This window comes from Mauremys mutica, chromosome 5 (genome assembly GCF_020497125.1).
Source record: "Mauremys mutica isolate MM-2020 ecotype Southern chromosome 5, ASM2049712v1, whole genome shotgun sequence".
In the NCBI taxonomy this organism is placed as follows: Eukaryota; Metazoa; Chordata; order Testudines; family Geoemydidae; genus Mauremys; species Mauremys mutica.
Window position 1 is genome coordinate 5,032,987 of NC_059076.1, and position 26,554 is coordinate 5,059,540.

General features: G+C 52.6%; 1 protein-coding gene across 4 annotated transcripts in view; it reads left to right on the top strand.

Annotated features, from left to right (window-relative positions):
- The first annotated feature begins 5,097 nt into the window (after positions 1-5,097).
- The window catches only part of HOPX (HOP homeobox), a 34,262-nt gene continuing 12,805 nt past the window's right edge, over positions 5,098-26,554 (top strand). The window contains exons 1-2 of one of the 4 annotated variants that reach the window (XM_045018122.1): positions 5,098-5,318; positions 24,937-25,123. In XM_045018122.1, coding sequence (XP_044874057.1) covers positions 24,980-25,123 — 144 coding nt within the window. In that variant the 5' untranslated portion in view covers positions 5,098-5,318; positions 24,937-24,979. Of the gene's footprint in view, positions 5,319-5,399; positions 5,812-5,913; positions 6,039-7,274; positions 7,413-24,936; positions 25,124-26,554 lie in introns of those variants that run through there. The other 3 variants (XM_045018121.1, XM_045018124.1, XM_045018123.1) reach the window with 3 other exon arrangements.

Here is a 26,554-nt window from a genome sequence, read left to right on the forward strand (position 1 = left end):
TCCACCATTGCCCTTGGCAGTTTGTGCCAATGGCTCATCACCCCCACTGGTAACAATTGCCTTATTTCTAATTTGAATGTGTCAGCAGTAGCGTCCAGCCATTGGTTCTTGTTTTGCTTTTCTTTGCTAGATCACAGAGCCCCTTAGTACCTGGTATTTTCTCCATGTGAAAGCTCCTCTAGTCTCTAATCTCATTCTTCATTTTGATAACTAAAGAGATTGAGCTCTTCAAATGGCTCACGGTAAGGCATTTTCTCCAGACTGTGGATTGCCACTGACTCTTTGGAGGGTCTTTTGGTGGCGACTCAACTGGGAGGACAACAGGCAGGGGCGGCTGTGACAACTTAATTTTACTAACTACTTCAAATAACGTTAGGATGGATCTGCGAACAGCTGCATGCAAGTGCAGCATGGCACCGGTGTCAGCTCCAGGGGCAGCTTCTAATGCTAAATCAACTGCCTCTGCTGAGACAGGAATTTGGGTGGGATCAGTAACATATATAAAGGGTGTGGCCACCAATTGCTGTTGAACAGTTAAATTAAGTGGGTTTTGTAATGGATCCCACAGGGCTATGGAAGCTCCTGCGATTGCCCATATTAAATCATGTGGAGTGACTAAGGCTCCCGGGGGGATATACAAGCCTTTAAAACTGCCTTGCATTGCTAAAATGGCAGCTGCCGGGGTAGTAAGTGGCCAAATGCGATTATTTAATAAAGCATGACCCGGGAAGCCTCGTGCCCAATTGGCCGTTTTAGCTAAGATGCCAGCTTCCTCACGGTCCACCAGTTCGGCTCCGTGTTCTAAGGCTAGCCGTCCGATCCAAACCATAGGGGCCTCATCGGTTTTTCGTTGCGTTTCCTTTAAAAACTCTTTAAGTTCGGCTTTAGTACGAGTTCGCAGTTCAGTAACCTGCGTGGTGTTGCCTGTTTGTGCATCCATTTTAGTTTTAGTTATCACAATAGGCAAAGCTTCTGCTACAGTTTCAGATTCAGTAAATTCTGGGGCTGTTGGCAGAGCTGGATACAGAGGAGTTTTAGGAGCTTCGTATGGGGGTGGCAAGATTTTTTGAGAGGGACTTGAGGGGAGAGAGGTAGTGATGGGCTCTACCTTTTCTGTCTTTTCCTCATTATCATCTTTAGGTGAGCCTGGGGCTGCCTGTTTGGCTGCAAACATAGTGCCCCCGTGAAGGACAGAGCACAGATCAAGGGCCTTGCATAGCATGCTAAACAGGACGGTGGAAACATCCTCAGATTTATATTCATCGGGTCGCAATTTTTTGGTTTTCTTAATTAAATCTAATTCTTTTATCATCTGGCATAATAATTTGTGTGCCGGATCAGCAGGCATTACCCGAGGTGGGGGAATCAATTTGGAAACGGTACCTCCGGATTTTCTAACAATGCGGCTACATTCTCTCCAAAGCTGAGAGGGATCTGCAGCACCGAGGTTTTCCACAGTCTCCGTGCACTGAGGCTGTAGAGAACAATCGGCTGGCTGACACCTAAAGCTCGGGTGGCACCGGAGGAGGCACCCCGTATCTGCCAGGGTTAATGGCACAGTATAGCCTTTTAGAGTTTTGCCCGAGCCAAGGGAACAGATCCATTCTATTTTTGGATTAGTCGAATTTTGGCTAGTAAAAAGGTGAAACTGCAAATGTTGGAACTGTTCAGTTTCATTATCTGCGCGGTCTGCAGCGTGCCATGGGCATGGCCCAACTTCCTTGCATCCTGTTCGTGACGCCATGTGGATTGCCACGGACTCGCAGGGGCGAAAGAAAAATGCAGGCCTGTTATTTACCAGGCTGCACGTGGCAACAGACTATATTGGTAAGGGATGCAAGGAGAGTGTGGGTCACGATGCAAACTGCAGACACACACACACACACACTAAACTTAATCAATTTAAAAGTTTTATTGGGGATAATTACAAGGGGTAAGGGAGCAGTGTATGATTAGCTAATAGAGTTAATGAAACTTAAAACACACAATGACTAAAATATCTACTAACAATATTTATAAACAAAGATGCAGCATTTAGTAATAACTGATACTTACAAATACAAACCAACGCATAACGACCGGCAAACGTAGAAGCTCTATTTGAAACACGTGAGCTGAGAGAGAGGCTTCGAGGTGATCAGGCTCGGTTACAGGTATACACAGGATACACGGGTATACACAGGATACACGGGTATACACAGAATACACGGGTATACACAGGATTCGTTTTCTTTCTCCTCTCCCTGCCTGCACATGGCAGGCAGGCCATAAAGTACCCACTATGACATCATAGAAGTGTCATAGGGGACGGGGCCCAAAACCTGTTTGTGTTCGTTTCTGATTGGCACAAGCGAAGTTAACACCATGTAGGGGAGCAGGTGCCTTAAAGTCTGGCTTCGCCCCCAAAAGGTGAGGAAATGCATATTGTCTTAGAATGCGTTCAACACTGAATGACAAAAGAAGAGGCCAGGGCAATACCGGTATGGGCCATGGGCAAGTTTTACAGGATGCAGACAGGAACTTATCTCAACACAGACCTGCAATCATTTTTGTGGCTCTTTTCTGCACCCTCTCCAGTTTTCAGTGGGGACACCAGAACTGGACTCAATAGTCCTGCATCGGGCTCACCTCCCTGCTCCTGCTCACACTACTCCCCATTCTACAGCCAAGGATTGCATGAGCCTTTGTGTCCCAGCATCGTGCTGGCAGCTCATGTTCAGTTACTTGTCCACGCTCCTTTTCAGAGTCACTGCTTTTCAAGGGCACCCCAAGCATTTGCAGACTTATTTTTCTCTGTTCTTTGGTGTTGAGCCTCTTACTGTACTGACAGTGTCCTAATGAGTCATCCCCTATCTGTCTTGCCCCACTCCAGTAGCACAAACCATGGCTCATGGTTCCTTATGCCATGGGGTGGCCCAAAGCAGCCTGAGAGCAACAGTGAATTTGCGCCATCCTGTGGCCTGCCACGTGTCTCTGGAACTTCATTGTTAAACCTGGGAACCGTCTATGACTCGTACATTTAACCCAGCTCTTGTTACGTTTCAATTAGTGTTTTTAGTAGCAACTGAATTTGCAGTTGTTGTGCCAGCAAAACTCTGCTTGAACTCAATTTGCCTAAGTAAGGACTACAGGATCAAGCACAAGAAACTTATCTAGTGAAGCATTAGCACATGGCCATGGAAATTATTGAGGAAACATCCCCTAGTGGTGAAGCAACACGGGCAAGAACAATGTATGTATAAGTAAAGAGTCCAGTGCTAAAACCCCATGGGAGGGCGGCTGCAGGTACTGGGTATTAAAGCACTGTCCTTGGATGCTTTAAACCCCGGGGCTTAGATATCAATCTCAAACTGGCCTGTGAGGCTGGGAAAGGAGATTTTAGCATTCCCCTGATATTTACAGCATATTTTCTGTGCTGTCAGATTACCATGGATTGCTTTGGCTGCCTCTGATTGGCTAATTTGCAACTCAGCTGGCTGACAACCAAGTAACTCTCTGCTATTCCTTAAAGGAAAAGTTTGCATTCCTGTTTGCAGCTACAAGCTTCTTAACTGAAGGCTTTATTCACCTCCAGCATTCTCAGCACTTCAACACTCATCATTTCTGCCCTTTCACTCATCCAGTGTTTAGTTTTATTCAGTCCCAACACAGCTGAACACAAACCCCTAAACCAATGGAAATTCCAAAAAACGACCAGAAAATTCCCACAGCACTTGGGCGCTCTGCAGACAGGATCCAGCTGAGCCACATTCACTGGGAGGCAGGAACAACCCCAGAGGAGATCTCCGTCCTCCCATCACCACACCAGAGGGAGTAACGTGTTGGATGTAGGAGTTTGCAGAAGTGGCATGTACTGTGCCTCTCTGCAGGTATTCAGCTGTTATCAATTTTCTATAAAAGTCTGAGGGCAGGAGGGTGCATGGCTAAAACTCACCCCTAAATCGCATTATTTTTGCTAATGTATTTCCTCCTTCCCCAAAATTGTTTCCATAGTAACATTAGAGCCATCTATGCTTAATCAGCAAAGTGAGGGATTCCTTATGGAGCTCTCTTCAGACACCCCATGGAAAAGGTATCTCTGCAGGAGAGGCTGAGCCAGGCCAACGGGACTTCAAGGTCACAGAAGGTTCGTGGTCATGCCGGGAACTGACCGCAGATGGTTGCAGCACTCAGCCCTGTGCCTTAACCACCAGAGTATCCTTGTGGTTAGAGATCAGATTAAAGCCAGTTCTAAACTGCTAATTTGCTATGGCAGGAACCCAGCCAAAGGGGCATTACCACTGAATGCAGGAAACCAAAACCGAAGGTAAGTCCTCAGCAAGGGCACTAGAGATGCCCATCGGCAATGCTCCAATGGCAGGGCACACACCTTTCATGGCAGCAGAGGCCAGACGCTAAGGACCATATGGTCAAATGTAGCCACTGATTTTAGGGGCCTCCAGTGTTCAGTGCCCAAGCGGATGCCCACTGGACCTCCCGGGACCTTGGGGATTTCAGTCTGGGTGCCCCGGAGCTCTAGCAGTCAGGCTCACTAAGTGTTGGCCTGTGTACTTAGTGCACCTGGAATCCAAGTCGATGGGAGTAAGAGGTCAGCACCCCCAGCTACCACTAGGTTTAATGGCTGGGGGCTTTTCGTGGGCAGGGCTGCCACAGAAGGGTTGGTATTTGCATTTTACCCCATTGCTGGAGTTTATTTTCCTGACGCTGGTCGTCACTTTCAGGAGGCCCAACTGGCTCCTTCCTCTTCAGAGCTAGACGGTGCCTGTCAGCACAGCCATGAGACAGGTGGTGTGTGCCACGTGGCCTCCACGAGGAGCCCTAGGAGCCCTTGTGACTGATGCACAATTTTCTCTGGCTTCATCCGAGCTCAGAAGGGGTCACAGATTCCAAGGGCGGAAGGACCATTGTGATCAGTCTGACCCCCATGCGACATAGGCCAGAGACCTCACCAGCCTCCTTCCCAGAACTGGTGGTGGGAATCTCCTGATGGCAATTCCCCGTGCACAGTGACCCCTGGACGCTGACTCAGCCACACCGGCCTGTATATTGCGGAGACAGTGCCAAGGATCTCCCTGCTCCAGTTCGCCCACCCAGGAGAGTTTGGGAAGTGTCCTCGCGCCCTGCGCAGGGGACTCCAAGGCATAACCGAGTGCAGCGTGCCAACAGCAAGACAATTATACACCTGCACATGCACAAACTTGGGGGCAGAAGTGCCATGAAAAGCCTTCTACTCTTGGCTGAGATGTCAGGGCAGGCAAGCTAGGAAGGACACACTGAGAAAGAAAACAGATTTACCAGCGCTTGTGGTGGAGCTGCGGGTGAGTCATACCTGCCATCCCCTCCCTTCTATATGGTATGTGTACGTTCTGTCCCTAAAGGGAAACAAGTGTGCGTTAATTAGACAACCGTCAGAATGACACCCAGCCTGGCACGCGGCCAGGCGAACTCATTACATCAACAGCGAGCTCTTTGAAGTGCTGCAGCAGCTAGTGAGAAGCCAGGCACAGAGAGAGAGAAGCCAAGTATCCTCAGCCTCTGTTCTCGCCAGGCTTCGTGTGAGCTCTAGAACCGGTGGGTTTGAATAAGAGCGGATGTTCCTGCCTCGGCGAGCTGAATGCCAAACCTGAATTACCAGCAGTGTGTGTGGCTGAACAGCCAGCCAGGTGACAGTGTGCTGCAGGTTTTTCAGGTACCTGCTTGTCACACACACACACATAGGCTTGTTATCAGGGGCAACCGCCCGCACAGCTACTTAAACAGGCGCGTAGGACACTGGTTTTTTGAGAACGATCCAGTCACTTACAGCTCCAGGTGAGTGCAAACTTTGACTTGAATGCACTGGCTTTAGTGAGAACCTAGGGTGGAACTGAGGACTGTCAGGGACTCTGCTGCAGCAAGAGGGAAGCAGGGGGGTGTGAGGATGAGGGCCAGAACTGTACTGGCACCACCCTGCACAGGTACTGGTGGAAGAAAGTGCCCAGGTGCAGAAAGAAGTGTGTAATAGCACCAGGGGTTGCCGCACTTCGCAGTGTTAAAAGGTAGGGAGATGGCTCTGCTGGCTGCTGTTGCATTCAGATTATTATTTCTTCTGCTTTTACCAGATATTTTGCTATAAATATGGAGCTGCTGAAGCCAGCTGGAGATTAATTAGATGCTGCATGTTACTATTTTACATGATCACTGATTAAGATAGTTTATGTAGTAAGGAGCCGATTCTGTCACCTTGTTTACAGTGAGTGGTACCGTATTGTGTGTGTCTCTCCACCCCCCTCCCCCCCGCCAGTTGAGTTCAGAACCAATGGTAACTGGTGTCAGCAGGACCACCAGCAAAAGTACGATATGCATCAACAAGAGTAAAGGCGGCAGAACCGAGTCCTGGACCAGGACACGTTGCTGAAGCAGAGAAAGGGACTGACATGCTTTGGGGGCTTTTCGGCTTTTCACATTTGCCTTTTGGTTGCTAGTGGTTTGTTGTTTTGATCCTCCCAGTGGCAGGAAAAAGGGGATATCTAAAAATAGCCACTTAAACATTCAGTCAGGGTAGAGCCCACTGACAGCTGAGTGATTGTGTTTGAAGAATAGATAGCAGGGGAGGTCAGTGAGACACAGCACAGCAGTGGGGGTTAGTCAGTGCTGCTGCAGCTTAGCAAAGCATGAAATATTAAAAAGAGGCCAAACTTCAAGTGAGATTTACCGCTCAGTAAATATTGACAGAAGCAGCCACCAGCCAGATATTGCGCGTAGCATTCAAATGACCCAGTGGAGAGGATAGGTGTTGTTTGTAACGACTCACTAGGGAGCCAGTACAGAACACCATTAACCTTTTGTATGACCATTGTGTATAACGTCCGAGCACCAGAACCGAGATTACTGCTTCCTGTGGTTGAGAGGATTTCAGCAAGGCAGGAAACTATAGCTGGGTTGTACTTAGTTGAAATTGCAATATTATCTATTGCATAAAGGACGAGCCTTTGGCGATAGCTTGCAGGTAGCAGGCGAATCTGGCACTCAGACACTAAGGCCCAGAACCTCAAAGAAATGGAGGCACCTGACTCCCATTGAAATCATTGAGCCTATGATGCTAGGTGCCTGGGAAGCACTTGGCCTGGCTTCAGAGATGCAGTCATTCCTGCTGCTTGCACTCAGGCCCGGCTCTAGGCACCAGCAAAGCAAGCACGTGCTTGGGGCGGCCCAGTTCCAGGGGCTGCATTCCGACCATTCTTTTTGCTTGAGCAGTTGCGCTCTCGGAGCTTGGGGCTGCAAAAAGCCTACAGCCGGCCCTGCTTGCACTGTCAGGACCAGCCCTACGCATGAAGACTATGGTCTGTCCCATGTTCAATAGCTGTGATTCAGATGCCTGTGGAACCAGGGCTCAATGAGAACCCTACAGTACACTGCTTGAGATGACTCAGGTACGTTGTGAACAATGTGTGTTTGCAGGATGCAGATTACAGCTGGGGGCCCCTTTGGGAGGAAAGATGCTTTATAATGTGGGGGAGGGGGGGGGTCAGTTTTGGCCTAACTCTGCTCACAGTGAAGCCAGTGGGAGTTTCAGCACTGACATCCATGGGGTGAGGCCAGCACTGAATGCTCTTGGAAAGCTCACTCCTTAGGGGCTACTTTTCAGCAGTGAGGAGCACCTACCCCCAAGCGACGTCACTGGACCTCGCAAAGGCTCAGCACCTCCGGCCCCCAGACCCTGATACAAACCTCAGGGTTGGCAATAGGACTCTGCAAACGTGTGGCAGGGCAGACTGCTCTGTCCATGCTGCTCTAAACTGTTGTTCCAAAGAAATATTATCAGGCAAACGCACCCCTGCAATGGGCGCTGAAGGCCTCTTCTGCATGCAGCATTCTCTGCGTGAGCAGGCACAGCGCAGAGGGGCTCTCTCCAGAACCTAGCACCAGCTCAAGCTGCTTTTCCTCCGGGAAACCAGTCAGGCTGCTGAGTTTGCTGCCAGAGACAGCGCTGCCTTAGCTGAGCGAAGCGTGCCCAGGAGGCCGTGTGCCCTGGGAAGGAAGGTTCACCTAGTATTAGGGGTCTGTTCAAAACGGGGGCAGCTCCTGGTGAATGTGGTCTGTTGGCAGCCCCCTCTTGCAGTGCGCTGTGAAGGTAGGTGATGCTCGTTGGCTTTAGTGCACCTGGGAGCCCAAGTGAGGGACCCTGGGATAGAGGGAGTGTTGTAACGGGGGGCAGGGCAGCAGGGATAGTCTTGGCCCGTGTTCATTGCATCAGGGGGAGGGGTGAATTGTTCCTTTATTTTCACTTTCTTGTCCTGTCCTCAGAGGTTACGAAGAACAATTTTTCTCTCTCCTCCTTGTAACAACCTTTTATGTACTTGAAAATGGTTATCATGTCCATTCTGTCTTCTCTTCTCCAGACTAAACAAACCCAATTTTTTCAATCTTCCCTCATAGGTCATGTTTTCCAGACCTTTCATCATTTTTGTTGCTCTTCTCTGGACTTTCTCCAATTTGTCCACATCTTTCCTGAAATGTGGCGCCCAGAACTGGACACAATACTCCAGTTGAGGCCTAATCAGCGTGGTGTAGAGCGGAATAATTACTTCCCGTGTCTTGTTTACAACACTCCTGCTAATCATAGAATCATAGAATCTCAGGGTTGAGAGGGACCTCAGGAGGTCATCTAGTCCAACCCCCTGCTCAAAGCAGGACCAAACCCAACTAAATCATCCCAGCCAGGGCTTTGTCAAGCCTGACCTTAAAAACCTCTAAGGAAAGAGATTCCACCACCTCCCTAGGGAACCCATTCCAGTGCTTCACCATCCTCCTAGTGAAAAAGTTTTTACTAATATCCAACCTAAACCTCCCCCACTGCAACTTGAGACCATTACTCCTTGTTCTGTTATCTGCTCCCACTGAGAACAGTCTAGATCCATCCTCTTTGGAACCCCCTTTCAGGTAGTTGAAAGCAGCTATCAAATCCCCTCTCATTCTTCTCTTCTGCAGACTAAACAATCCCAGTTCCCTCAGCCTCTCCTCATAAGTCATATGCTCCAGCCCCATAATCATTTTTGTTGCCCTCCGCTGGACTCTTTCCAATTTTTCCACATCCTTCTTGTAGTGTGGGGCCCAAAACTGGACACAGTACTCCAGATCAGGCCTCACCAATATTGAAGAGAGGGGAATGATCACGTCCCTCGATCTGCTGGTAATGCTCCTACTTATACAACCCAAAATGCCATTAGCCTTCTTGGCAACAAGGGCACACTGTTGACTCATATCCAGCTTCTCGTCCACTGTAACCCCTAGGTCCTTTTCTGCAGAACTGCTTCCTAGCCATTCGGTCCCTAGTCTGTAGCAGTGCATGGGATTCTTCCATCCTAAGTGCAGGAATCTGCACTTGTCCTTGTTAAACCTCATCAGGTTTTCTTTTGGCCCAGTCCTCTAATTTGTCTTGGTCCCTCAGTATCCTATCCCTACCCTCCAGCATATCTACCACTCTTCCAAGTTTAGTGTCATCTGCAAACTTGCTGAGGGTGCAGTCCACGCCGTCCTCCAGATCATTAATGAAGATATTGAACAAAACCAGCCTCAAGACCGACCCTTGGGGTACTCCGCTTGAAAACGGCTGCCAACTAGACATGGAGCCGTTGATCACTTCCCATTGATCCCGACGACCTAGCCAGCTTTCTAACCACCTTATGGGCTGGATGAATGCACTATACTTTAACTTGCTGGCAAGAATACTGTTTGATATGGTCTCCCAAGCTTTGCTAAAGTCAAGGAATAACACATCCTTTCCTCTCATCCACAGACCCAGTTATCTCCTCATAGAAGGCAATGAGGTTAGTCAGGCATGACTTGCCCTTGGTGAATCCATGCTGACTGTTCCTGATCATTTTCCTCTCCTCAAAGTGCTTCAGAATTGATTCCTTGAGGACCTGCTCCATGAATTTTCCAGGGACTGAGATGAGGCCCTGTAGTAACCCGGATCTTCCTTCTTCCCTTTTTTAAAGATGGGCACTACATTAGCCTTTTTCCAGTCATCCGGGACCTCCCCCGATCGCCATGATTTTTCAAAGATAATGGCCAATGGCTCTGCAATCTCATCCGCCAACTCCTTTAGCACCCTCGGATGCAGCGCATCCGGCCCCATGGACTTGTGCTCGTCCAGCTTTTCTAAATAGTCCCAGACCACTTCTTTCTCCACAGAGAGCTGGTCACCTCCTCCCCATACCGTGCTGCAGAGTGCAGCTGTCTGGGAGCTGACCTTGTCTGTGAAGACAGAGGCAAAAAAAGCATTGAGTACACTAGCTTTCTCCACATCCTCTGTCACTAGGTTCCCTCCCTCATTCAGCAAGGGGCCCACACTTCCCTTGACTTTCTTCCTGTTGCTAACATAGCTGAAGAAACCCTTCCAGGGCCGCCCAGAGGGGGGGGGGCAAGTGGGGCAATTTGCCCCAGGCCCTGGGCCCCGCAGGGGCTCCCACGAGCGTTTTTCGGGGCCCCTGGAGTGGGGTCCTTCACTTGCTCCAGGGGCCCCAAAATACCTCTCGTGGGGCCCAGGCCCCCAGCGCTTCTTCTGCTCTAGGTCTCCAGGAAGGACCCCCTGCCGCCAAATTACCGCTGAAGACCTGGCACTTCGGTGGCGGGTCCCGCTTCGGCGGTAATTCGGCGGCAGGGGGACCCCTACCACGGGTCTTCGGGGCACTTCGGTGGCGGGTCCCGCTTCGGTGGTAATTCGGCGGCAGGGGGACCCGCACCACGGGTCTTCGGGGCACTTCGGCGGCGGGTCCTGGAGTGGGAGGACCTCCCGCTGAATTACCGCCGAAGCGATTCCCCCAGGCCCCCTGAATCCTCTGGGCGGCCCTGAACCCTTCTTGTTACTCTTAACCTCTCTTGCTAGCTGCAACTCCAAGTGGGATTTGGCCTTCCTGATTTCACTCCTGCATGCCTGAGCAATACTTTTATACTCCTCCCTGGTCATTTGTCCAATCTTCCACTTCTTGTCAGCTTCTTTTTTGTGTTTAAGATCAGCAAGGATTTCACTGTTACGCCAAGCTGGTCTCCTGCCATATTTACTATTCTTTCTACACAGCGGGATGGTTTTTTTCCCTGCAACCTCAGTAAGGATTCTTTAAAATACAGCCAGCTCTCCTGGACTCCTTTCCCCCTCATGTTATTCTCCCAGGGGATCCTGCCCATCAGTTCCTTGAGGGAGTCAAGTCTGCTTTTCTGAAGTCCAGGGTCCGTATTCTGCTGCTCGCCTGTTTGATCTATTGACTGTTTCTTAATTTTCTTTTTTCAGTTTTATTTTGTGGGGATTTTTAATTACCAGTTTTGATCATACAGGAATATTTTATCCCTAAATCAAAAAATTGTATTGACATTTTAAAAAAATATTTTGAACACGTTACAATTTTAAAAGCAAAAAATACTGTTTTAAGCCAATCTGCTGAAAATTCAGCAAACAAAACACTGTTATATAAACAATGGAATAGCGTTTGCCCTAATTTCTGCAAGATTTTAAATCATGATGATCTGTCCCCTTGGAAATGGAAAAGCCACCTTCGTGCTTACTATGGCACTCACTCCAGGTCTTACTTAGTGACACCTGCCCTGTAATGCTTCAGTCACTACAGAGTTAGAGAAGAGTCGCTTTGTGCATGGTGACACGTAACAAGTCTCCTCGGCTCTGTATACAAGGTATTTATTAGTGGGAGTTTAGACTGACTACACTACAGCTGAGTGGCAAAGATTGAGAGTTATTCAGCTCACTCTAACGAAGTGCCAAAGAAATCTGTATTCTTCAGTCCACCTGTCCGGTTTCTGGCCCGTGTTACGAGGAGTCTCTAATCTAACACTCAGAGAGCTGGACCGTATTTTACTGGTGCACAGCCTTGTGAGGCACAAGTCAGTGCCATGGTGCATGTGGCATGGCCTTGTGACTAGGGCACAGACCTCTGGGCAGGCTGCACTAGTGCGCCCACCTTTGCTAGCACTGATGGCGCTAAATCAGCACTGGAGCAATGGGGGAGAATTTCAGGGAAGCCTCGGGTAGCCCCAACCCCTGGGGGTAGCACAGAACACATGTACACCAGGGCAATAGCTTACCCAACAGCAGAGACCAGGACATGAGCCGTTTGAAAGCTTCTACCTTTGGGGGCTCTATAGCCTCTGTCTACACTGCACACTAAGCACGGAGCTGGGGGACCTAATCTTGGGAACACAGCATTTCCAAGCCCAAGCTTGAGCATCCACACTGCATTAGAAATCTGGGTTTACCATTGCTGGACCCTGGTCTCACAGCCCTGCTAATGCATCCGCACTGCACTGCCCTACGGACTCGAGTCTGCAGCTAGACCAGCAGCCATGCTGCAAAGTGACAGGGCTTGGCCCTGGGTCACACCAGGAACTAGACTCTGGCCCCCTCCGCAGGGTCCTAAGACCCACATCCTGAGTGTCTGATTCTGTGGGGACCAGAGTGCGGATAGCCTCAAACCTGCGTCCGGGCCTGGGCTGAGTGTGCAGTGTAAACACACCCACTGAGCTTGAGGTTACCACGTGTTTCCAAAGTCGGGGGAGCGCGATAAAAGCCTCAGCCTGGGGCTAGTGAGGGACAGGGAAGCGGCAGGCTGAGGGCCACAGCCCCTGAGGCCAGAGATCATGGGTGGTGAACACTGAACAGCAGCCCCTGCCGCTCCTGAGCCTGAAGTCATTGCAGGGATATCCCTCCCCTTGGAAACTGCTTTGCCACTGAGCTGCCTCCGGCTCCAGTCGCTCACGGGAGAGTGCTAACAGAACCAAAACAGCTATAAAGCTGAACTGGGGAAACAAATATGCACCTGTTAAATTCCATATGCAAATTAGCACGCATAAAATTAACACATTTTAAAGAACGAGGGTTTACTGAGTACTGTCAGCATGCCCAGGGCTCTGAGCCTACCACAGCTGGCCCCAGCCCTGCTGGGGAGCTTGCACCCCAAACCGGCTCCAGCTCGCCCCAGGGCCGCGGTGCTGGGCCCAGCGCTGTCGGCCACAGACGCTGCGCCAGATGAAGGCCCAGAGGGCCGGATTAACCTTTTGTGGGCGCCCATGGAGGCAATGGAGCATGGCGCGGGGAGGTTAGTCCCCAGGGCGAGGGGCCAGCCACAGGCAATGGGGCATGGCATGGCAGGGGCCTGCCCAATGCGAGGGCACTATTTACAAACCAGCAGTGGCCTGCCCAGCCCGGTGCTGCCAGTGTGCCCCTTTCCCTCAGGGACAGGCCCATGCCAGGCCCCCCACCCAACATCCCCCAATTCCCTATGGCCAGAGCCCCCCTGGACCCACTCTGCCCAGCACCCCCCAGACCCAGCATCCAAATGCACAGCGCCCTGCACAACCCCACCCCCGCCCAGTGCCCCCCTGCCCACAGCCCCACCACAACTACCCAGCACCCCCACAGAACCCCCACTCCCTAGTGCCCCAACACACACACATCCTCCCCGCCCCTTCACAGCCCAGCACCCCCAGACTCTCCACAGAGCCACTCCTGCTGGGAGGTGACTGTGTCTGCCAGGCTGAGCTGGCAGTGCAGCCAGGGCCTGGAATTGCTCCGGCCCCTTGGGAGTGGCACAATCAGCCAGGCCAGGACCTGCCCCAGCTGGGGTCCCTCAAGACCTTGCCTGGATGGGCCCTGCCAAGCCCCCCACACTGTTCCCTCCCCCCACCTGCCCCCGGGCGGCTGAGACTGGCCAGGCTTCTGCACCAGTCCCAGACAAGTCAGCTCCGGGGAGACAGGTGGGGCCCCGCAGGTGGTGGGAGGCTGAGACTGTCCAGAGCTGGAGGTGCCCTGGGGGCTAAGAGGACCAGGGGTGGGGCCAGGGGGCAGAGAGGAGCCCTCGGCCAGGCGGGGGGGCAGGCCGAGAGGAGCAAGGGGCGTGGGGGGGAGCCAGCAGGGTCTCGGGGCGCAGTGCAAGTGGAGCAGGCCGGGGCCCCTTCTGAGTATGGGCCTGGCTCCATGCAGCCCCTGGCGCCAGTGTAAACCTGGCTCTGGCCGAGCCTGAAGCAGTGAGATTAGTGACGCTCAACAGAATGTCATGGGCAGGCTCTGAACACCGAGCAGGAGGGGAGGGCGGCGTTCCAGGCCTGGGCTCTGGCCAGAGCCGAAGCCGAGGACAGAGAGGCAATAGGGAGGACATGACAGTAGAGACCGGAGGGGGTGGGAGCTGGAGGAAAAGACATCTCCCTCCAAACAGCACAGACAGCCTGCCCAGGCGGGGCTTGCAGCTGACACACACGTAGGGCAAACCCGTCTAGCTCGCCCTGTGTACCCAAGCATATACTAGACAGCCGTGCTAGGTGGAAACCAGCCCTGTCTCCACAGTGGGAGGCTAGAGAGCTGGCCTGGGGGAGGAACCATCCCGACGACAGCTTTCCTTTGGGTGGGTTCCGCCGTGCCCGTACCCCACAGGGCTGCAGAACAGCAGCCAGCCAGAAACATCTGGTTTTGGAGCAGGTCTGAAGATGGGGCAGAGAGACAGATGGACATTTCCAAACAGCTGGTGGCAGAGGAAAGGGGGATGCAAAGACCTGGGTCAGCCCCTGTTCTGCCCCTGACTCCCTGGGGCCCTGTGCTCCACACTTACTCTCCCCTGTGTTCCAGCTCCCACCTGTGCGATGGCCCTGCCCCATGGGGTGTCAGGAGGGCAAGCGCACTGATCAGCGCAAATGCTCAGACTGCATGGGAATGGGGCCTGTACAGGTGCCTGGCGTCTGGGAGGGGACACCTGGCCCCCTCTCCTCACCCCACACAACGGAGATGGTGGAGAGGCAGCGATTCCTCTAGGCCAGGGAACGCCCGTGAAGACCGTTACATCAGCCTGGTAGCCAGTGGTGCTGGAAGAGTGAGGCCTAGCGGTTGCTTCAGGGCACTGAGGCTCCAGCCCAGAGTGCCTGGGGCAATGACTCTAGGTGCAGGGGTCACTGGGGGCTGCTCCCTCACCAGGGAAGCCCACTCTGGCCTAGCATGGCCAGCACCAGCTTCTCTGGAGAGCCTGCCCCTTTCCTGAGTGGAGCTCCCTGTGGGCGCACACGGGACACCACCTCCAGGCCAGGGTTGGAATTCACCCTTCCCTGCTCCTTCCAGTTCAGCCAGAAGCATCGGGGTTTCCAGCGCGCTCCCTTGCTGGATCGCAGGCAGGGAACTGGCCTTCGGCAAACGACACTGGTGGCCAGTGAGACAATTCCAGGCATTGGGATGGACTCAGCCAGCCTGGCAAATCCAGTACTCAAGGAGCCTACATCCAGATTTAGGTTTCCAGTTTGGGGCCACTATCTTTTCGCACAACCACCACCTGTCAAAGCTGCGGCAGGTCTGTGTCTACACCGCAGTCAGGAGGTGCGACTGCAGCATGTCTACACATACCGTATCTGAGCTACCATTGATCTAGGGCGAGCGGCTCACCTACACACCCAAGTCCCGAATGGGGCTAGCCGTGCCCCTGCCCTTGCTGCCACAGCTTCACTGCTATCATCACTTGAACCGCCTTGGAGCTAGCGAAATCCAAGCTGGCTCAGGTATGTCTACATGTGCTGCCTCCCCACGGCTGGGTAGGCAAACCTCCTTACCTGAGGAGGTGGTGAAGGCTAGGACTATAACAGTGTTTAAGAGAGAACTGGATAAATTCATGGTGGCTAAGTCCATAAATGGCTATTAGCCAGGATGGGTAAGGAATGGTGTCCCTAGCCTCTGTTCGTCAGAGGATGGAGATGGATGGCAGGAGAGAGATCACTTGATCATTGCCTGTTAGGTTCACTCCCTCTGGGGCACCTGGCATTGGCCGCTGTCGGTAGACAGATAGTGGGCTAGATGGACCTTTGGTCTGACCTGGTACGGCCATTCTTATGTTCTTATGTTTGTCTCTCGACTGCGTGCGCTGTTGGAGTCACTCAGATTTCTATGCAAAGTACTCCACATTGCTGATCAGGCAGGACGACACTGGCTTTCCTGTAGCTGGGTGCTGGAGGATACAATAGAAAAGCATGCTACTCATTTTGTTTGCGTGGGTCACTAGTGAGGGAGTGGCAGTAATTAAGTTTGCACAAGCAATGATGTCCTATTCCTCTCACTAGGTAAGCAAATTGTTTGGTCATTCGTTTGTTTTGGAACAAGGAGAAATGAGCTGGTCCCACCCATTTCACACATCGGTACATCCCAGAGCCATGTGGGTGGTTACTGTCCTGCAGCCTTCTCGGACACAGGAAAGAAGCTCTGTGTTTGAGCAATGCATTTTACCGTCAGTGTTCAACCAATGAGTCATGTGATGGTGGAGGTTGCACAGCTGGGGCAGTGTTATTTATAACCACTTTCCATATTGCCAAACAATGATTTCACTAGCAAATGCTGCCTTCTGCAGAAGTGGCTCCAGCAGGAGTTTCCAGACAGGGTGTTGGCAGCAGAAAGATCAAAGGTATTGAGACAGAGGGTAGCATTTCAACAGACCCTCTGTGACCAGGGCCGGTGCAAGGATGTTTTGCGCCCTAGGTGAAACTTCCACCTTGCGCCCTCCCCCATCCCCGAGCCCCCACCCTGAGGTGCCCCCCCGTGGCAGCTCCCCCCCTCCGCCTTGAGGTGCCCCCCCCGTGGCAGCTCCCCACCCCCCACCCAGAGGCACCCCCCAACCCCAGCTCACCCCTGCTCCGCCTCCATCCCGAGCACGCCTTCGCTGCTTCACTTCTCCCATCTCCCAGGCTTGCGGCACCAATCAGCTTAGGGGCGGGGAGTTCCCCTGCGTGCTGCCCCCAGGGCCGGCTTTAGGCCAATTCCACCAATTCCCCCGAATCGGGCCCCGCGCCTAAGAGGGCCCCGCGCCCAGTGGCAGGGCTGCCGGGGAGGTAGGGGGCAAGTGGCCGAGAATCCCTTCCCTGGCTAGAGGCTCCTTTTTAATTTTTACTCACCCGGCAGCGCTCCAGGTCTTCGGCGGCCCTTCGGCGGCGGGTTCTTCACTTGCTCCGGGTCTTTGGCAGCACTTCGGCGGCAGGTCCTTCAGTGCCGCCGAAGACCCAGAGCGAGTGAAGGACCCGCCGCCGAAGACTAGGAGCACCACCCGATGAGTACAAGCCCCATGTGGTTTTTTTATGTTTTTTTTTTAGTCATCCCTGCCGGGGCCCCGTCGAAACTGTTTGAATCGGGCCCCGCACTTCCTAAAGCCGGCCCTGGCTGCCCCACCCCCCTTACTTGCTGCAGGCGGCCCTCCCCGCGCTCCCCTGCCCCAGCTCCCTCTGCCTAAATGCCGGCGGCGACGGGCGGGCGAAGATCCAGCCACCATGGTCTCTGCCGAAGAAAATGCTGCCCCCCAAATCCTAGTGCCGTAGGCGGCCGCCTAGGTCGCCTAAATGGTTGCACCAGTCCTGTCTGTGACTTACGAGCATTTGCCCCGTTTTCAGAAATGACTTTGGCAGTTAGGAGTCATAGGCCCATCTGCTTTCAATAAGACCTCAGCACTTTAAAGACTATGACTGTCAGCCTCGAGAGAGCCGCCCTGGTTTGTGGGCCTGGGGGGTTGTACCAAGTCCTTCTGGGACATGAAAATAAAGCTGCTACAGGGGGCTCCTGAGAGAGGCCAATAGTCCTAGCAATAGCTGGTGACAAAGCAGGATACAAGGTTTGATTCTGAAGTCAGAATTTGCTGCCTTTTCACAGCAAGTTCAAGCCAGATCTTGGTTGTGTTTTGGAGAAGGGGAATAGGAATGGGGAGGGTGGAATTTCCACCTCCACAAGTACACCTGTGCCTGGAGACCATTTTTCCTCAGCTGGTGGGGCAGTCAGCTGTCCATGGCTCTAATCCAGGCCAGCTCCAATGAGATGCCATGGGGACCTTTCTAGAAACATGTGGCTCTAGCCTCCCCCTCTCCCCCATTAAAACCTTAGCCATGTCCATCTTTCAGGAACTTAACTTTTAAATTCCCTGGTCACCATTGCAGGCAGTTCTTCCCCATTTCCCAGCACTCAGAGTCCGTGGGAACAAGGAACCGCGCACACCTTTTATTTGGGAAAAACACAGTCACTATATATTTACCTGCAATAAAATGGGCAAAACCCAAGCTGTCCAATTCTGGTCACTGGTGTATAGAAAGGATGTGCAGAAACTGGAAAGGATCCAGAGACGAGCGACAAAGATGATCCAAGGGATGGAATGCAGCCATAGGAGCAAAGGCTGAAGGGCCTGGGTATGTTTAGTTTGGACAAGAGGAGATTAAGGGGGAGATATGAAAGCTGTCTTCAGATATTTGAAAGGCTGCCATAAAAAGATGGAGAGAAGTTGTTCTCTCTTGCCACAGAGGGCAGGACAAGAGGCAATGGGATCAAACTACAGCACAGCAGATTTAGATTAAAGCTCAGGAAAAACTTGCCAACTGTCAGAACAGTAGGAGAATGGAACAGACGCCTAGGGAGGTTGTGGAAACTCCTTCACTGGAGGTTTTCAAAAGGAGGCTGGACAGAGCCACCTGTCTCGGATGGTTTAGAGACAACAAATCCTGCATCCTGGCAGGGGGTTAGACTGACCCTGGCGGTCCCTCCTAACCCTGTGGTTCTATGATCTCACGCCACAATCCCAGTTATTAGGTGTCCTGCTTGTTGAGGGCCCACATCCATCTAAAAGCTCCCTCACCGATCCCATTAGGCCCAGTGCTGATCAAGTGGGCGCTAGGAGGCGGCCCCTCAGCCAGGCTGCTCTGTACCAGCAACACCCACCCGACCAGGCCCCCTGCTGATCTGTGGCTGTCTCAGCCGGTTCAGCTCCTGCCCCGGCACTCAGGGCACACATGATGTTCAGCCATTGCGCAGGCCCCACGAAGTTCATCTCTGCCACCAGGAAGCCCAATGCAGTGAAGACAGCGCTATGGAGGGCTCAGGGTCCCCAGGCAGGGCCGGCTTTAGGGCGATTCCCTGGATTCCAGGGAATTGGGCCCCGCAGTGTCCAGAAGAGGGGCCCCGCACCTCCACCGAAGTGCCGCCGGAAACAGTGGCAACCGATTGAGCTGCCGCCGAATTGCTGCCGTCTTCGGTGGCATTTCGGCAGCGGCTCTTTCGAATTGGGCCCCGCGCTACCTAAAGCCGGATCTATCCCCAGGTACAAAACCCAGAGCCAGGCAGGACTCCTGGTCAAACCACTTCCCTTTCCAGCACAGCCCCTCCCTTCCCTTCAGAAACATGCATTCCCAGCCTATCAAACCACACACACCCTGTCAGCTCAGGGTGACCCACTTCCTACTGGGTGTATCTTGCACAATTCAAATGCCTTTTCATAACCAGCCATGTTAACAAACTGCTGTCATTCCTAGAAACAGAACACAAACAGATTCCAGACAATGCAACACAACACGCCATAGAATCTCAGGGTTGGAAGGGACCTCAGGAGGTCATCTAGTCCAACCGCCTGCTCAAAGCAGGACCAAACCCAACTAAATCATCCCAGCCAGGGCTTTGTCAAGCCTGACGTTAAAAACCTCTGAGGAAGGAGATTCCACCACCTCCCTAGGGAACCCATTCCAGTGCTTCACCACCCTACTAGTGAAAAAGTTTTTCCTAATGTCCAACCTAAACCTTCCCCACTGCAACTTGAGACCATTACTCCTTGTTCTGTCATCTGCTACCACTGAGAACAGTCTAGATCCATCCTCTTTGGAACCCTCTTGGGGCACTCCACTTGATACCACTGCCAACTAGACATGGAGCCATTGATCGCTACCCATTGAGCCCGACGATCTAGCCAGCTTTCTATCCACCTTATAATCCATTCATCCAGCCCATACTTCTTTAACTTGCTGGCAAGAATACTGTGGGAGACTGTATCAGAAGCTTTGCTAAAGTCAAGGAATAACACATCCACTGCTTTCCCCTCATTCACAGATCTCCTCATAGAAGGCAATGAGGTTAGTCAGGCATGACTTGCCCTTGGTGAATCCATGTTGACTGTTCCTGATCACTTTCCTCTCCTCTAAGTGCTTCAAAATTGATTCCTTGAGGACCTGCTCCATGATTTTTCCAGGAACTGAGGTGAGGCTGACTGGCCTGATCCTCCTTCACTTTTTTAAAGATAGGCACTATAGTAGCCTTTTTCCAGTCATCCGGGACCTCCCCCGATCGCCAGGAGTTTTTGAAGATAATGGCCAATGGCTCTGCAATCACATCTGCCAACTCCTTTAGCACTCTCGGATGCAGCGCATCCGGCCCCATGGATTTGTGCTCATCCAGCTTTTCTAAATAGTCCTGAACCACTTCTTTCTCCACAGAGAGCTGGTCACCTCCTCCCCATACCGTGCTGCAGAGTGCAGCTGTCTGGGAGCTGACCTTGTCTGTGAAGACAGAGGCAAAAAAGCATTGAGTACACTAGCTTTCTCCACATCCTCTGTCACTAGGTTCCCTCCCCCATTCAGTAAGGGGCCCACACTTTCCCTGACCTTCTTGTTGCTAACATACCTGAAGAAACCCTTCTTGTTACTCTTAACATCTCTTGCTAGCTGCAACTCCAAGTGTGATTTGGCCTTCCTGATTTCACTCCTGCATGCCTGAGCAATACTTTTATACTCCTCTCTGGTCGTTTATCCAGTCTTCCACTTCTTGTAAGCTTCTTTTTTGTGTTTAAGATCAGCAAGTATTTCACTGTAAAGCTAAGCTGGTCACCTGCCATATTTACTATTCTTTCTACACATCGGGATGTTTTTTTCCTGCAACCTCAATAAGGATTCTTTAAAATACAGCCAGCTCTCCTGGACTCCTTTCCCCCTCATGTTGTTCTCCCAGGGGATCCTGCCCATCAGTTCCCTGAGGGAGTCAAAGTCTGCTTTTCTGAAGTCCAGGGTCTGTATTCTGCTGCTCTCCTTTCTTCCTTGTGTCAGGATCCTGAACTCGACCATCTCATGGTCACTGCCTCCCAGGTTCCCATCCACTTTTGCTTCCCCTACTAATTCTTCCTGGTTTGTGAGCAGCAGGTCGAGAAGAGCTCTGCCCCTAGTTGGTTCCTAGAGCATTGGACCAGGAAATTGTCGCCTACACTTTCCAAAAACTTCCCAGATTGTCTGTGCACCGCTTTGTATTGCTCTCCCAGCAGATATCAGGGTGATTGACATCACAGGCGCCAACTTTTTTCTGTGCCGGTGGGTGCTCGCGCCCCTGCTCCGACTCCACCCCTGCCCCAAAGTACCCTCCCTAACTCTGCCCCTCTCTGCCCCTATTGGACCCCTCTCCAAATTCCCACCCCAACCCCGCCTCCTCCCCAAGCACACCGCGTTCCCCCTCCTCCCCCCTCCCTCCCAGACTTGTCGCACAAAACAGCTGTTTCGCGGCGCAAGCGCTGGGAGTGGGGAGAAGCAGGATGCAGTGGCATGCTCAGGTGGCCTTTGCATCCTCTGCCTGTGCAACAGCTTGTAGATTGATGCACAAATTAGGTTTCTGCCCCTCTGCTGAGTGGTAGCAGAGGTCAGCGTTTTGCAGGTCACCTGCCAGTGACCAAGGGACATCCCAATACAAATCGCCTTTCTGAAATGAAAAGTCAAAACATTTAATCTCAAAACTGCTGAAACAAACTGTTTCAACCTTTCCAATGGAAAAAAAATCCAACCAAAACAATTTGCTGAATTCACAAATTGTTTTGGCTGACCCGAATCTTCATTATTATTATTTTTTGGCAAACAAAGGTTTTGCATGAAGTATTTCCCCCAACGCTGTGTACTAGAAATGCACTAGGGCCTACGAACAGAACGGTAACCGGGGAGAACACAGGAATATTTTGGGGCTATTAAGATTAGAGTTTATGCAGCTATGTCCTCTTGGTGTCTAAGAGCTAGCAAACAAACCTTTATTCTGCAGTTCTCTAACAGGGTATGAACACGTGTCACAACCATGTGAAATAGTGTGACCTGCTCAGCCTTAGAATGAGAAGTGTGTCAAGATTCTACAGAAATCCCCCAGCAATGAAACTGAAGATGGGCATGGGAAACTCAGGCTTAGCACATACAAGAAATATTTCCACAATCAGTAGTTCAAAAGTTGTGTCGGAGTCGTTTAGGTGCCAAGCAAATGTATTGCCTTGGAAGCTCACTGGGTAACATTTCCCCAAGGTGATCTCAGGTGTGGAAAATCTTGCACTTCAGTTGATGCGTTCCTGGAGGACTGCATTCCTTCTGTCTAGGTTGGGCTCTTTGGGAATGGATGTTCATCCCCCTGAGAGCCCAGCAGGAGCTGTCCAGTAGAGCCATAAAGCACTTGTGGGGATCACTGAGAACAAACCATGGGGCCCCGGGCTGTGTGGGGAGATGCACTGCTTTGACTGACAGTAGAATCTGCCCTGGCCTTCTCATTTGTTGAAGTGACATAGGAGAACACGACACTTAACAGACCAAAAACTAAATACTGGAGCGTCCCTGTGCTAAGGGGCTTGCAAGCTAAAGATCTGCATCTACAAAGACTTAAGCATGTGAATAATTGAGTCCAATGGAGCTTTACTCATGTGAGGAAAGTTCCTCATATTCTTAAATCTTTGCAGGACAGGTCTATATGTTGGCCATACACCATTACCAATGCTAATAAACAAGGGATGGGGGAAAAGGCTGGGAAAGACCAGGAGGTGTTGGGCCTGGCATGCACAGTGACCAAACTCAGGACTGGGACACGCCAAGGTGGACCTGCAGGAGAAATAATGGAATGGGGGCACGAGGGGACTGTTCAACATAGACACGGTGGGAGCCAGCTGGGCCCATTGCATCCCAGCCCTGCTTCAAGCACGGCTTGTTAGTGAATCCTTTTGTGCCTACACTTTCTATTCAAGAAAACGGGCTGTGTAGATCCGCTGTGCTCCTTCCTGCTCTTATGTGCCCCTTTCCAACCTCTCTGTGCTGCCTCTGTCTTCTCCATCTCTCCAGACCCCTGCCCCAAAATCTCACACTGCCTCCCCCTGAAAATCCAGCCAGCATGCACCCACCCGTCCATGCAGACACCTCCCCCGGCCCCAGCTTCAGTAGGGTGACCAGCTGGCCTGTGTTTATAAGGACAGCCCTGATGCCTTTTATAGGTGCCTGTTACCCACACCCCGTCCTGATTTTTCACACTTGCTCTCTGGTCACTCTCAGCTCCAGCCACACACACATACGCCAGCTCCCCCAGGAGAACTCATACACAGGCTTCACCCAACCCGCCTCACATCCGCAGCCGCCCCCCGTCCTGTCCCTCTCACCCCTCCAAACAGGGACAGAGCCCCCTTCCTCTGTCCCCTCCTTGTGCACACCCAGAGGTTGGAAAGGCTCCCACTGACCCCAAGGGAGCAAAACGTCTCCTGCCATTATCATGTCCCACATAGAGCTGGGTGGGAATTTTTCACATAACTTTTTTTGTTGGAAAAATGCCAGTTTGTCAAAACCCAAACGTCTCCTGGGAAAGGGGCAAGTTTGACACATTTCCCCTTTCAAAAAAGTTGAGAGACAAATCACAATTGTCAAAAATGTCCCGTTTTGACATTTTCAAAATGAAAAATCCCATTTTCAGTTTAAAATGACTTTGGTTCAACTTTTAAGTTAATTTATAGTTTAAAAAAAAAGGTTTTCAAAGAAAGGTCAAAATCAAAATGAAACATTTCAATTGACCCAATCTGAAACAAAATGCAGATTTTTCAGTTCGTGAACATTTCTGACATTTTGACTTTTCTGACAATTTTGAGACAGAAATGTCTTTTGAACTCTGGACAGTTCTCCTGGGAAGGGAAATCATTCCCCACGCTGCTCTAATCACGGCCAATAGGTCACACTCCAATGCAGCGGTTCTATAAGGAGTCCAGCCTTGCAGGGAAGCCATTCTATTGCTGATACACCCAAGGAAAAAAGCAGGCCATAAAAAAACCTTTCAGACATTCTTTCAACATCCAAAAGCACAATGCATTTTTTTCCCCTTAACAGTTACCCTTAATGCACTAATTTGTTACCAGGGCTTGCAGGGCACTACAGGATCCAGAGGACTGGCTCTCCCAGTGCTATAACTAGCAGCCTTCCTTCCCAGAGTCCTGCACATTCCTGTAACCTCCCCAACCAGCAATGCCAACACCTAAAGTTGCGGACAGGAATCAGCCCTGCAGGAGTCTGCTGGAACTGTAAACATGGCAAAATAGCTTTGCCCAGCACAGCACAGAATCAGCACGGAAAGAGGTGGTGTTTTCTGCTCTGCAGGCTCTGACATCTCACGCAGATACACACTGATGTGAACTAGCTAACATCTCCCCCCATTTCCTCTGTTCCAGATCCCCCTAAACAATTTCAATTAGGCCTTTCTGCTAATCTTTGGGCTGAGCAGTTGTAATCACACCGGCCCGATACTCTGTCCCTTCCACCACGCGGGGAAGGGTCTCTGCCAGCTCCCAGGGGAAGGAGCGATGCCTTTGCTCACGGGGAAGCAGCTCCTGGTGTTCCCGGTGAAGGGGCTCTGCTCAAACCCAAGTGGGAACAGGGAACACAATGATATGGAGCCTCTGACTGGTTTACACGCAGCAGACTGAGCATTGCCCTGGGTGCACATTGCCTCGCATTAACTAGCCCGCTGGGCCTGTGCATCGGGGGCCCGGTTACTATTTGGCGGCTGTTTCTGCCCTGCCCACGATGAAGGGCTTTGCTGGGGGGGTCCCAATGAGCCAGGGCACTAAATCTCACTCATTCAGATTAGCCTGGTTTGGGACAGCCCCCAGCATGAGATGCCCCTGGCGTTTGCCAGTATGGCAGTCACAGCGCACGCAGGCCCCGCAGGGCCCAGAGACCAGGTGCTGCACGTGCGGCGCGGCAGCAGTGCCCTGCTAACACGGCGGCTCTGGCTGCTGAGCAGAGCTGGCTGGGGGGGTGCAGGCTGGAGCTGGGTGTCAAGGCCTGAGCTGAGCACCAGCAGCACAGGCCACGAGGACGCAGCTCCACTCCCTGCTCTGGGCTCAGGAAGAACCTGCTTCTCCCCAGGTGCCTCCTCAGCCCCTCGCCCAGCGCCCCGTGTGCAGAGGAAATGGCCACCGAGCAGCCAGTGGGCCCCACGCAGGAGCAGCTGGAGATCCTGGAGTACAACTTCAGCAAGGTCAACAAGCACCCAGACCCCACCACCCTCTGCCTCATCGCGGCCGAGGCGGGGCTCTCCGAAGAGCAGACCCTGGTGAGTGCCCCAGCGCCCACAGCCCTGCTCTGAAGCCCAGAAAGCCATCCCGCCCCCAACCCTACCCACCCCACAACCCACCCCATAACTCCATTCCTCGCCCCGTAACCCTACAGCCCCGACCCACCTCACAACCCGCCCCATAACTCCACTGCTCGCCCCGTGACCCAGCCCCTACCCACCCCACAACCCACCCCATAACTCCACTGCTCGCCCCGTAACCCTACAGCCCCTACCCACCCCACAACCCACCCCATAACTCCATTCCCCGCCCCGTAACCCTACAGCTCCGACCCACCTCACAACCCGCCCCATAACTCCACTGCTCGCCCCGTGACCCTACAGCCCCGACCCACCTCACAACCCACCCCATAACTCCATACCCCGCCCCGTAACCCTACAGCTCCGACCCACCTCACAACCCGCCCCATAACTCCACTGCTCGCCCTGTGACCCTACAGCCCCGACCCACCTCACAACCCACCCCATAACTCCATTCCTCGCCCCGTAACCCTACAGCACCGACCCACCTCGCAACCCATCCTATAACTCCATTCCTCGCCCCGTAACCCTACAGCCCCGACCCACCTCACAACCCCCCCATAACTCCATTCCTCGCCCCGTAACCCTACAACCCCGACCCACCTCACAATCCACCCCATAACTCCATTCCTCGCACCGTAACCCTACAGCCCCTACCCACCCCACAACCCGCCCCATAACTCCATTCCTCGCCCCGTAACCATACAGCCCCGACCCACCCCACAACCCCCCCATAACTCCATTCCTCGCACCGTAACCCTACAGCCCCGACCCACCTCACAACCCGCCCAATAACTCCATTCCTCGCCCCGTAACCCTACAACCCCGACCCACCTCACAACCCGCCCCATAACTCCATTCCCCGCCCCGTAACCCTACAACCCCGACCCACCTCACAACCCGCCCCATAACTCCATTCCTCGCCCCATAACCCTACAGCCCCGACCCACCTCACAACCCCCCCATAACTCCATTCCTCGCCCCATAACCCTACAGCCCCGACCCACCTCACAACCCGCCCCATAACTCCACTGCTCACCCCGTAACCCTACAGCCCCGACCCACCTCACAACCCACCCCATAACTCCATTCCTCGCCCCGTAACCCTACAGCACCGACCCACCTCACAACCCACCCCATAACTCCATTCCTCGCCCCGTAACCCTACAACCCCGACCCACCCCACAACCCGCCCCATAACTCCATTCCTCGCCCCGTAACCCTACAGCCCCGACCCACCTCACAACCCACTCCATAACTCCATTCCTCGCCCCGTAATCCTACAGCCCCGACCCACCCCACAACCCGCCCCATAACTCCATTCCCCGCCCCGTAACCCTACAGCCCCTACCCACCCCACAACCCCCCCATAACTCCATTCCTCGCCCC